General features: G+C 35.7%; 1 protein-coding gene across 4 annotated transcripts in view; it reads left to right on the plus strand.

The window, feature by feature from the left end:
- Tanc2 (tetratricopeptide repeat, ankyrin repeat and coiled-coil containing 2) overlaps nucleotides 1-13,702 on the plus strand; it is a 444,589-nt gene that overhangs the window by 128,784 nt on the left and 302,103 nt on the right. For all 4 annotated transcript variants that reach the window (XM_071603168.1, XM_071603166.1, XM_027946338.2 and 1 more), the window contains exon 3: nucleotides 6,598-6,669. In XM_071603168.1, coding sequence (XP_071459269.1) covers nucleotides 6,598-6,669 — 72 coding nt within the window. The remainder of the gene's footprint in view (nucleotides 1-6,597; nucleotides 6,670-13,702) is intronic.

Consider the following 13,702-nt stretch of genomic DNA (forward strand, 5'->3'; position numbering starts at 1 on the left):
TCTGTATGTTGGTCATCTTCATTATAATGTGTCTAGGTGTGGATCTCTTATGATTTTGCACATTCGGCGTCCTGTAGGCTTCTAGGATTTGGGATTCTGTCTCATTCTTCAAGTCTGGGAAGTTTTCTCGTATTATTTCATTGAATAGATTGCTCATTCCTTTGGTTTGGAGCTCTATACCTTCCTGTATCCCAATGACTCTTAAGTTTGGTCTCTTGATGTTATCCCATATTTCTTGGATGTTCTGCTCATGGTTTCTTAACAGTCTTGCTGAGCTGTCTATGTTCTTTTCAGGTTGAAATACTTTGTCTTCATTGTCTGATGTTCTATCTTCTAAGTGTTCTACTCTGCTGGTACTATTTTCAATTGAGTTTTTAAGTTGGTTTATTGCTTCCTGCATTTCTAGGATTTCTGTTTGTTTGTTTTTTATAACCTCTATCTCCCTGTATAGTTGATCTTTTGCTTCCTGGATTTGTTTGTGTAATTCATTGTCGAAGTGATCTTTCATTGTCTGATTTTGCTGTCTAATGTCTTCCTTGAGACTCCAGATCATCTAAAGCATGTATATCCTGAATGCTTTATCTGACATTCCATCTGCTGCAGATATTACCTCTTCTAACGTTGAGTTGACCTGCATTGCTTGTGGTCCTTTCTTTCCTTGTCTCTTCATACTGTTCGCGTTTCTTTCTGCTTGGTGAAACTGTTGTGCTATTGAATTTTCTGCCAGTCGGTCGCAGGTCTGCCCACCTTGCGGGCGCGGGTGGCGGCTCCGCTCCGCCCCGCCCCCTCTCCAATTGGCGTCACGCGACCACCACGCTGGCGAGCCACTGGGCCTGCTCCGGGCGCGGGCGGCACCCGGCTCCTCCCCTCTGGCTCGACGACAAAGCGAGTGAGACTAGGGTGTCTGTGACTCACCCTCCCTACCAGGAGACCAACTGTTTCTGTCGCCACTGGTATTGATGAAGTTCTCTCCTCTGCTGCTTTCTGATGACATCAGATCTCTGCCATGTTGGTATCCTATGCGAAAAGCAGCATTTCGTTCCCTTTGCCGGGTGACCAAAGCAACGGGTGAGTCCTGACTGGCCCCCACAGGCCCCGTCTCAGTCCTGTTGCCACTGCCCACGAAGGCTCGGTTGGTATTTACCTCCACAGTACTCAGCAGGACCCGAACCGAGAAGCAGTTTCCACGGTTTCCTTAGCCCTGGGCCAGAGCAGTTCCGGGAGCCGGAACTCGGCCACTCCGTGCTCGGTGTATGCTCTGATAAGAGCAGGCTCCAAGAAGCAGTTTCCGCGGGTTATTTAGCACTGAGCCTGAGTAATTTGTGTGCAAGCCGCAGGCGAATGGCAGCCTGAAATTACCTGTTCTATGGCTGAATCGAGCTCTTTGTTTTTGTTGGTTTTTTCTTTTTTTGAGGAATGACCTCCAGGCAGTGAATTTCCCTCTTAAAACTGCTTTCATTTTGTCCCATAGATTCCGATATGTTTTGTCTGTATTTTCATTTGTCCTTAAGAATTTTTTGATTTCCTCCTTTATGTCTTCTGTAACCCATTGATCATTCAGTAACATATTGTTCATTTTCCATGAGATGTATGATTTTTCCTTTCTTCTTTTATCGTTGATTTCCAGTTTCATTCCATTATGATCAGATAAAATGCATGGTATTATCTCCACCCCTTTATATTTACTGAGGGTTGCCCTATGTCATAATATATGGTCTATTTTTGAGAAGGATCCATGTGCTACTGAGAAAAAAGTATATCCACTTGATGATGGTTGATATATTCTATATATGTCAGTTAAGTCTAGGTTATTGATTGTGATATTGAGTTCTATAGTTTCTTTATTTAACTTTTGTTTGGAGGATCTGTCCAATGGTGAGAGAGGAGTGTTGAAGTCACCCATAATTATTGTGTTGTGGTCTGTTTGATTCTTGAACTTGAGGAGAGTTTGTTTTATGAATGTCGCAGCACCATTATTTGGTGCATAAATATTGATAATTGTTATGTCTTGTTGGTCAATGGTTCCTTTTAACAGTATATAATGTCCTTCCTTATCCCTTTTGATTAACTTAATCTTGAAGTCGATTTTATTCAATACGAGGATGGCCACCCCTGCTTGCTTACGAGGACCGTGTGTGTGGTATGTTTTTTCCCAACCTTTCACCTTCAGTCTGTGTATGTCTTTTCCAATCAAATGTGTCTCCTGGAGGCAGCATATTGGTTATTGTTTTTCATTTCTTCCTCGTGTAGTGTTTTGCTCAAGATGCTTTGCAATGCTAGTTTTCTGGCTGCAAATTTTTTTAACTTTTGTTTATCATGAAAGATTTTTATTTGGTTGTCATACCTGAAGCTTAATTTTGCTGGGTACAAAATTCTTGGTTGGCATCCATTGTCTTTCCGAGTATGAAATATGTTGTTCCAGAATCTTCTTACTTTCAGTGTCTGTGATGAAAAATCCATTGTTAACTTTATTGGTTTACCCCCTGAATGTAATCTACCTCCTTTCTCTTGTAGCTTTTAATATTTTCTCTTTGTTTTATATATTGGATATCTTCATAACAATGTGTCTTGGCGTTGGTCTACTGTGATTTTGTATGCTTGGTGTCCTGTATGCATCTACAATTTGTACATCCATTTCCTTTTTTATGTCTGGAAAGTTTTCTATAATTATTCCATTCAGCAGGTTGCTCATTCCCTTGGTTTGAACCTCTATGCCTTCCTCTATCCCGATGACTCTTAAGTTTGTTTGTTTTTTATGTTATCCCATATCTCTTGGATGTTTTTCTCATGATTTTTTACCAGCCTTCTTGAGTTAGATGGTCTCTTTTCAAGATGATATATTTTGTCTTCATTGTCTGACATTCTGGCTTCTACTTGCTCCACTCTGTTCGTGATACTCTCATTTGAGTTTTTAATTTGGCTTATAGTTTCCTTCATTTCTAAAATTATTGTTTGATTTTTTTATAATGTCTATCTCCTGATAAAGATGCGTATTTGCTTCTTTTATTTGCTTGTGTATTTCATTTTCAGTGAGTTCTTTCATTGTTTGAATTTGTTGTCTCATATCCTCTTTAAGATTCCATTCCATCTGTCTAAGGTATTGAGTTCTTTATTTGGCAATTTTTCTGATGCCTCTAGGTCCTCCTGTATATTTAGGCTGTCCTGCATTGTTTGTACTCCTTTTCTTCCTTGCTTTTTCATGCTGCTTATGTTACTTCTTGCTCTGTTTGACTGCTAAGTTACTGTTTACTCCTATAAATTTATTTGGTTTTGTGTGTCTCTGGGGTCTCTCTTTTGTGATGGGAGATTATGACTAGAGATGATGAGTTTTGTTGCACTTTAGTGTAGATTCATTCATTTCCTAAACTGTGTACGGATTCTGATGGCATATAGCGGTCTGCGGTTTGGTCTTGGGACTTATATTTAGGTCGAATGATGTGATGGTATTGAGGTTGGTATCTCTTGGCAACCTTGGAAGGTTGCTCTACTGACGAGGGATATTAACAGGAGAATGGTCTGGAGTATTTGGGGGAAGTTAAGGTCTTGGTAGCACTATATAACTTCCCAGAACATTGACCTATACATATTTAGTAAATTACACATAAACAGCGTCGTATTGCTTGGGAGGAAACGGAAGAAGTCACTAAAGAGAATTAGAGTAAACAGATAGAATTCAAGGAAAGGGGAATAAGGAAATTGAAAAGAAATGAGAAGACAAAAGAAAAAAATAGAAAATAAAAAAATTTTTTTAAAAAATCATCAAAAAAAGTGAAAATAAAAAATAATACAAAAAATATTTTAAAAAATTAAAATTAAAAATTTTTTAAAAATTTAAAAATGCAGTCTTAGAGTTCGATTAAATTCTTTTCCAGTAGGTGGAGCTGTGCCCACTGGGCCAAGCTTCTCCTCTCAGTGCACGGGAACCAATCACTGTGCAGCATCTCCTCCTCCCCGACTGGGCGGGTCTCCACTCCTGAGTGCCTCTGGCGTTTCTTGTGTCTAGTCACCTCGCCACTGGCCCTGTTCACAGGTGACGCTCACCACAATACTGATTACGCGCCAGTTCTGCTGCTCGGGGGAGCCCTATCTTCTTGAACAACTGGGCACAATCTCCCTGCTTGCCAATCCCTCAGCCCCTAAGATTGTGGAGCTTGGGGCTGAGAGCCCTCATTGTATTTTGCTTGCCCTCCGGTAGCCACGCCCCTGGGAGCTGGTGCAAGAGACCTCAGTTGTCTGCGCTGGTGGGGGCGGTAGCCAGGGGGTCCCGAGCTGCGGGTCCCGCGCCACTCCTGAATCCCTCGGTCTGACTGTTGCGCTCACGGGAGAGCTGGGAGGGGCCCTTGAGGTTTCCCCGCTGTCTGGAGGAGGGGGTTAGGGGATTACACACCTGTCGCCGCTGGTATCAATGAAGTTATCTCCTCCGCTGCTTTCTGGTGACGTCAGTTCTCTGCCATGTTGGTACCTCATGCGAATCACAGCATTTCGTTCCCTTTGCCAGGTGACCAAAGCAACGGGTGGGTCCTGACTGGCCCTCCCAAGCCCCGTCTCAATCCTGTTGCCACTGCCTATGAAGGCTCGGTTGGTATTTACCTCCACAGTATTCAGCGGGACCCCGACCGAGAAGCAGTTTCCGCGGGTTCTTTAGCACCGAGTCAGAGCAGTTTGTCTGCGAGACGCAGGCGAACGGGAGCCTGAATTCGGCCCCTACGGGCTCGGTGTGTGTTCTGAGAGGCCCAGACTGTTCGCCCCAGATCCACGTTAGCTCAGCAATGCCTAGTGATCTTGAGCAAACAGCATTTAGACGATTTAAGACTCCCTATGCCCGTGCAGCTGGAGAGGTCAGAGACTTGATACCTCTGTGCCCGCCGCCATGTTGGATCTCCAAAAAATTAATTTTTAACAGAGGCAGGTCATTCATTCTGCGATGATGATAATGCATAGGTAGATTTTTGCTTTAATTTTTTTTTCCCATTATGTCAAAGGAAAAATTCTTACCATTTTATTTCAAATAAAATATTTAAATAAATATTTATTTTGTCAACATGTCTAATTATATTTTTATTCAAGTGTAGTAACTTACATCATAACAACAGAATACTTAAAATGATTTGGATTTTAAAAGTATTTACATATTGCTACAAAATACAACTGCTTATCATTTTGTATCTTTTTGCTTGCTAAATTATTTTATAAGTCTTATTAGTTAAATTAATGGAGTGCTTAGTTGCTGAGATCGTACTGGAATCAGATGTAAATATTTTTGGCTCATTATGTACTATCTTTTGTTTTTAGAATCAATTGACTGATGCTATTCTTGCTAGATAAGCCTTCTGCAAAATAAAAAATACTTGATAAATATATTTTATATATGTGTTGATTATTGCTAAACCTTACATCTAATAAGTATTCTTAAAAAGTAACTTTATATAAAAAATGAATTTTAAAATGGACTGTGTGTTTTAAAAAGATAAATGAAGATACATTAGCTCTGTGACAAAATAGTAGAGTAGTGTAAGTAGAGGCAGGGAAAGGATGTCCTTGTAAACCCTGTCTGTAGCTACTACTTTTTTCAATTAAGTTAAAAATAAGATAATTGGTTGTATAAGATAAAGAATAAAGGAGATTGTTGAACCTTTAATACATTCTAAACTTGATTAAAGTAAAAAGAAATTTATAGGCATTTAAATAACTATGCTGTGGCTGGGGTCATGGCTCAGTGGCCTAGCATGTGTGAGGCACTAGGTTTGATTCTCAGCACTACATATAAATAAATTAAATAAAGGTCCATTGACAACTAAAACAAATATTTAAAAATAAAAAATCACTATGCTAAAATTTTAGCTTCAGCATTTAGTCTTAATTTTTTTATCTTAGATATACTTTATGACATTCTCAATCTATTGATTTGTTTTACTCTGACAACTTTATTTAGGTGAGTGATGTTTGTTTCTATATAATAAAATTGAGGAAATTATTTAATTAAACTCGTTTGTTATAGCTTTTTATAAATTCCAGTTCTAGTACTTATTTCTTGAAAAATGAAGATTTATATAAGGAAATGGATTATTTTCATATAATTTAAAAATCATGGCAAAAGCAAACTCAAAATTTGATTTTTATCTCAATCATATTTCATAGATTTATTTATTTTACATTTTCTAAAGCATATAAAGGTAATTTTATTACAGTAGAAATACAGTCTTTAGATAGTGTTATTTGACATACTTATGACAAAAATAGCAGCCACTCATTAAACATTGCTAAACTGAAATTCTGTGAATAAACTTGATAAAATTTAGTTGATAAAATTACTGCATTATATGCAGAATAGAAAGTATACATACTGTAGAGGGGAAAAAATCTCTGACATTTCCATTAGACTTTTAGACTGGAATGTAAACCACCCCTATAAGAACAACAGTAAGAACCATTTTTTATATGGAAAACAAATCTTCAAATATTTTAATGATCCAGATCATATGAAAGGAAATGATAGATTTAGTAGATTTTAAGATGTAGATGGCTTCAGGGACGATTTTATATCAGTTTCAGTTTCCATTTATTTATGCTCTTTTTTTTCACCCTAATCTTATGCAGATGGAGGGAGCGAAGAACCACCGGATCGAAGACAGTCAAGTGTAGATTCTCGCCAAAGCCGCTCTGGGCAAGGTAAATTTTGCCAGCTCTTCCTTTCTGATGCTTAATTTGGAGATTGGGATTTTTGCTGAATGTAGTCTGGTTATTCTCATTTTGTATTTAGAATTTAAATGATACAATCTAAAATTTCTGTATGATGTACTTTATTCAAGTTATAAGAAAATTAAAAATGGTCTCTTGTCATTTTAAAATGATTTTGGAACATAGCAGTGTATGTCTCAATATCATTTCTGAAGTGTAACCAAAAATAAATTTTGAACAATATCATTTATAGGAGTATCATCACACTCTGTTTTTTAAAATTTCATCAATATAATATTTGTTGTCTTAGATCTCTCAGAAGAAATGGCAAAATTATTGTATTATTTTAGGCTCTTCCTACTTTTTTCCTTTTTTAACTAAAATTTTTTATTGTAGGCTTTTGATTAATTTTTTGAAGTGATAATTGGACTATCCCAACTAACATATTTAAAATAGCATGACTATCCCTTCCTATATTCCTTTTTCTTCATAGTAATTATCATCTTCATATTTACTGTTTTATATTTTATGTTCAAAATAAATGTTCCATGATAACACAGCTTTTTGTCTGTTTTGTTTATTGCTGTATCCTCAGTGTCAAGAAAAAAATATCTGAAATATAGTAGTCACTAAATAAATGTTGTTAAATGAATGAATTGATCTCTGAAGAGAATAAGAATTGAGCCAGGAGCAGTGATGCATGCCTGTAGTCCCAGCAGCTTTGGAGGCTGAAGCAGGAGGACCACGAGTTCAAAGCCGGTCTCAGCAATGGCAAGGCATTAAGCAAATCAGAGAGACCCTGTCTCTAAATAAAATACAAAATAGGGCTGGGGAAGTGGCTCAGTGGTCGAGTACCCCTGAGTTCAATCCCTGGTACCAAAAAAAAAAAAAAAAAGAGAGAGAGAGAATAAGAATTGAGAACACAAAGTGATGAATAAACTACAGACTGTTAGGCCGTAATTTACCAAGTTTGGTTTTCAGAGAATCTTTCAGCTAAAATACCATAAATTAAAGCTTAAATTTATAAATATGCACTGTTTTAGCCGTATAAAAACTCTGTTCATTTATTCCATAATCCTGTTCCCCTTTTTCTCAAACCTTACTCTTTTTAGAGCTGTACTATTAAATTATTTCTTACAAAATAAAAAGAGAAATAACATATTAAGGTTGCTTTAGAAATTTTAATTTATAATAGCACTTAATCTTAAATAATATTATGCATTATATTAAGATATTAATATAAGCATATAATTAATATCTTAATATAATGTATATAGTATTAATGTCAGGAAATTTTCAACTTTTTCACTTCTCCCTATAAATTTATTTAAATATAAAAGAAAATTAAGAAAAAATGAGATCATGTATGTAGAAGCATAAAATAAAATTAATACAAAAGATTATAGTATTTATTATTATTAATGCCTTAACTTATGAAATGTCATAGATATGTGAAATTAATTGATCTTATTCTCTCTGACATTTGTCAGTTAAGTATTTTTCAAATCAATATATAAAATTGAATTTTAATAACAAAGATGAACTTCAAACAATAAAAACTGATTTCTGTGATCCAAAGTACAAACTACCTAATCTATTAATTCCAAGTAACCAGGAATTCAATCATAAGAGTTAACTGGTAGTAAAGCAATTTTCTTTATACTCTTAGGGATTTTCTTTACAATATCTCTTTATTCAAAAGAGCCATTTATAATGACTTACATGAAAAACAGGTATTATCGGGAGCAAAACATGGGTAAGTCTATACTTCAAGTTTTGCTCATTTCAGAAATTCATTGAAAGATCAGTAAAGGGGGATTGGAGAATAGACAACGTCCACATAATTTTAGAAACATGGAGAGTATATTAATAATATGAAACTGAACTCTAAATTCATAGCAGCAAAAATCAGTGGAAAAAAAAAAAACCCAAACATCCTAAATTACCCTCTAGAAGTCTCAAAAAGCTCAAGATTGATAGTATGTGGAAATAGAGGTGAAAGGAGGATTGTTTAAAAGTCAGTCGAAGAATCCTCTCCCAAGACCTAGCTAACCAGTCAGCTGGGCAAGTGCCCAATTCCCCACGTCTAACCTTAGCAAAGCCTAGAATTTATTCTTTGAAAATGAAAGAAACCAGGCTCCCTAGACTGGGAGACACCAAACACAACCTAGAGAAGGAGTCCTATGCTAAAAACAGGAGAATTGGATCCCAGTTATTTTCCTCCTATCTTTATCCTACTGGGCTCAGAATACTGACAGTTCAGGACTTTATCTTCTAGACAGGAGATTGAAAAAGTCTTTTGTGGGACTCTAATGAAGAAAAAAAGATATACAAGATAATGCAGCCATGAAACAAGGAGGAACTACAAAAGAATGACATTTGTCTGCTTAAAATAACTCTTAGATATTAAAATTATGATGGCAGAAATCAAAGCTCCATTAAAAATTTCTACCACCACCACCACTTCAGACAGAGCGTTAATCTCCAGGATAAAAACAAAGAACTCAAAAAACTGAACACCAAAAATCCAAAGTAACCCAATCAATAAATGAGCTAAGGAACTGAACAGGCACTCCACAGAAAAAAGAAATATGAATGGTCAAAAATATATGAAAAAATTGCTCAGCATCTCTAGCAAATAGAGAAATGTGAATCAGAACTACACTGAGATTCCATCTCATTCCAGTCAGAATGGCAATTATCATGGATGCAAGCAACAATAAATTTGGCGAGGATGTAAGAAAAGAAGTTTACTTATACATTGCTGGTGGGACTGCAAATTGGTGCATCCACTGTGGAAAGCAGTATGGAGATTCCTCAGAAAAGTTGGAGTGGAACCTATAATTTGACCCTGTTATCCCACTCCTCAGTTTATACCCGAAGGACTTAAAATCAACATACTACTGTGACATAGCCATTCAGTGTTTATAGCAGCTCAGTCCACAATAGCCAAACTATGGAACCAACCTAGGTGCCCTTCAACAGATGAATGGATAAAGAAAATGTGATGGAATATTACTCAGACAAAGAAGAATGAAATTATGTCATTTGCTGGTGAATGGATAGAACTGGAGAACAACATCATGCTAAGTGAAATAAGCCAGTCCCCAAACACCAAAACTCTCTGATATGTGGATATTCAACTACAACAAGGGAGGGGAAGATAATAATTTATACTATGTTTGTATAATATTTCAAAATATACTATTTTACTGTCATGTAAAAAAATAATAAAAATATAAAAATTAAAATAAATTAATGTTGAAGGAATCCCTGAAAGGGTAGATCAAAAGGTTAGAAGTGACAGGAAAGAAGTAAAAATTGTTAAGAAATTTATTGGATCAGTTAGAGGATTTCAATATTCAACTAATAGTAGTTTTCAAAAGAAAGTACAAATGAAATGGGGAAGAAATCATCAACAAATGATTTAAGAGAATTGTCTTGTACTGAAGAATGTGAATTTCTTGATTGAAAAGGTTCGTGTATAATGACTTAGAAACAAACTAGAGCACGTTGTGGTGAAATTTGGCATTACTGAGGCCAGACAGTGATTTCATGTTTCCAGAGAGGAGAAACAAACAAACAAACTTGTCAGTTGACTTTGGACTTCTCAGCGGTGGCACTGGAAATGGAATTTTTAAAAAAGGAAAGCATTTTCTTCAAAAATTTTAAGCAAAATAATTTTAATCTTAGAATTCTAAATGCATTTAAACTATTCTACTATATTCTTCATATCACTGTTTTTCTGGTCATGAAGAATTTCCCTCTCTGACATTTATGACATTTAGCTATAGGCTGACAGTTGTGAAATGGACTTGCCTTGGGTAGGACTGGAAGGGAAAGATAAAAGGGGAGTGTAGGGTGTCTGGTGCATGGTCAGTGTCTTCTAGACATGAGAGTTTTTTCTCTCCTGTATGTTAGCCAGCCACCTTTCCCTCTGATCTCTCAGGTAATGGATTCTAACTCACATATACCCACATTCACTGCTCCAGTTTATGGGCAGAGACCTCTGATACGTTCTGCTTATCACATTCATGTGGGATTGGGAGATGGGCCTGACTCCTTGTACCCCACTTAGTCAGATTGCTGCCTGTGGTTGTTTTCTCCTTGCATGTCTTGCTTCACTGCTGAAACTAGACCCAGAAACACTCTAGGATCACTGTTATCTTCCTACACATGCTCTGGGCTATAGTTTCCCCAATCCAGTTGCAATATGTTTTTGTTTTCCATGGCTTTTGAAAACATTTCTACTCAATTATTGAAGAAATAATATTATGGGCATTTTGTTGTATCTTGTCGTACAGTGTTTTCAGGATTTGTTCCTTTTAAGATACTTTTTTTTTTTTTGTTTTGGTCATTTCCACACAACTCTTAGTGTTTGTAAGCTACCATTATTTATTTTAAATTACCATCATTTCTTTCCTTTACTATTATAATAGCATCCTGACTTATCTTACTATTTCCACTCTTACTGACAAGTATTCTATTGTCCATTTGATAGTTACATTGCTCTTTTTAAATAAATAAGGGCCCCAAATTTGAAAACAATATCCCCAGTAATTCCCCCCCCCTTTTTTTATTTGGTACTGGAGATTGATCCCGGGGACACTTGGCCAGTGAGCCACATCCCTAGCCCTTTTTTTAAATATTTTATTAGGAGACAGAGTCTCACTGAATAGCTTAGACCCTCACTAAGTTTCTGAGGCTGGCTTTGAAATCGTGATCTTCTGCCACAGCCTCCCAAGCTGGCTGGGATCACAGGCATTGGCCACCAAACCCAGCTGAAATCCCCATTAATTTCTTATCATGTTCAGAATAAATTTCAAAGTTTATGTTATTCTCTACCATGATCTTAGTTCATTTACCTCTTTTTAATTCCCTATTCTATGTCCTTCTAGTTTACTGAAATGCTGGTCCTTTTGATCAAGCCTGTTAAGAATGTTTCTTAAGTTCTTTCTTGTATAAAAGGATATATAGATTTCTACTTATGTAAAAGAAATTTCTATGACCATCCCAAATCCCAGCCCTAACCTTCATAGTATTTATCACTACCCAAAATTAAACTATTCATTTAATTACTTATTATCATCTCAGCTACTGGAAGGAAAGTTTCAGTAAGCAGGTATACTTGTCTTGTTTATCACTCTAGTCCTAGGACACTGGCATTACAAAAATTTATCAATATTTGTTAAATAAAGAATAAAACAAATATCTAGCATTTGGTGTGCTTGGAAAAGTATGTGAATGTGCCTAGGCCAAATATTGATTCAGTATTCACTTCTGTTACTTTTGTAACTGAAAAAAAAGTAGTGCCAGAAATTTGTTGAATGTAGGTAATTTGTCAGAGCTATCAACCATCTATTGATTTGTAAACTGAGGCTCGATATATGCCTGTAAAACCTCAAGATAGGTGGTTATTTTCTACTTGTCAGTAGCATATTATATAATTGGATTATATTGTTGATTGTATTTTGTCTTATTTGTTGATTGAATCTGTTTTTCTTTGTAATCTAGTTCATTAATATTAGGGTCTTTGCATCTAGAATCATACTAGTGCCTTATTTCATGCCATTAAGTATGATGAAGGAAGCTTTATAATTCTCTAAAGGTTATATAATTCAGGAATCTTTGAGTTTCTTCATCAGATTTTTTTTTTTGTCATTTTGACTCCATTTAATGTATTAAATTATTTTTCCCCTTAATGGTCATATATATGTAAACTGAACTTCTTTAGTTCTAGATATTAAATAGAGGCATGAGCAAACACGAAAAGGTTGAAACCCAGTTCTGATTCACTTTTTTTAAGTGTTTTTTTAAGTTGTAAATGGACACAATACCTTTATTTTATTTTTATGTGGTGCTGAGGATTGAACCCAGTACCTCACATGTGCCAGGTAAGTGCTCTACAACTGAGCCACAGCACAGTCCCTGATTCACTTTTGAAAAGAGACCATCGTGCAGGCATTAGGTTTTGATATATAATATATATAGGTATAATAATGCCCATGAAACCAGCTTGTGCTGAAGACTGGGAAAAACATGTGCAGTATTTGGCTTTGCACAATTCCCATTATTTATAGCCAGCTTTATTTGATTAATACATGCTGTTATATCCATAGTAATAATTTACTAAATTTTCAAAATACTATGTTATGACATTTTTTTTTTTACTTTCCTTGGAAATTTGTAAAATTTTAGCAGATATGAAATGTTATATTCTTGAAGCATATAAATTATTCTTCAGTCCAGGAAAATTACAGTTTTTGGTGGTACTGGGGATTGAACACAGGGCCTTGTGCATGCTAGTCAAATGCTCTATCACTGAGCCATATCCCCAAACCTAAGATTTTTTTTTATTGAACCAACTATGGTTAATTATAGACAGTAATGAGAAAAACTATCTCAATATTCATTTTTTATTTTAGCTTACATATGGTATGTACAAGAGTGTTTTGTTGTTTTTACTAGTTTACCATTCAGATAAGAAATATCAATTACGGGGATGGGGATATAGCTCAGTTAGTAGAGTGCTTGCTTCACATATACAAGGCTCTGGGTTCAATCCCCACCACCACCACCACCAAAAAAAAAAAAGAAAAAAAATCAATTAGGGGGTTGGGGGTGTGGCTCAGTGGTAGAGCACTTGCCTGGCACATGTGGGGCACTGGATTCAATCTTCAGCACCACATAAAAATAAATAAATAAATAAAATGAAGGCATTGTGTCCATCTACAATTTAAAAATATTAAAAAAAAATCAATTAGGACTCACTATAAATTGCTTTAGAAGAAAGAAAAAATAAACTTAATGTTTAGTAATACGTATGTACCATGACATGGAACAGTGTCTTCTCATAATTGTCAGGATAATGTTGTAAAATTGACATTATTTTTCATAGGAAAATACTTTCAATTTTACATTAATCTATAGCAAAAATTTTAAATCAGACACAGTAGCATGTAGTTAGAACCTTTCCATTCTGATATTTCAAGTACAAATTTGTTTGTTATTGATTGGATAATAC

Source organism: Marmota flaviventris, chromosome 17 (genome assembly GCF_047511675.1).
Source record: "Marmota flaviventris isolate mMarFla1 chromosome 17, mMarFla1.hap1, whole genome shotgun sequence".
Classification (NCBI taxonomy): Eukaryota; Metazoa; Chordata; class Mammalia; order Rodentia; family Sciuridae; genus Marmota; species Marmota flaviventris.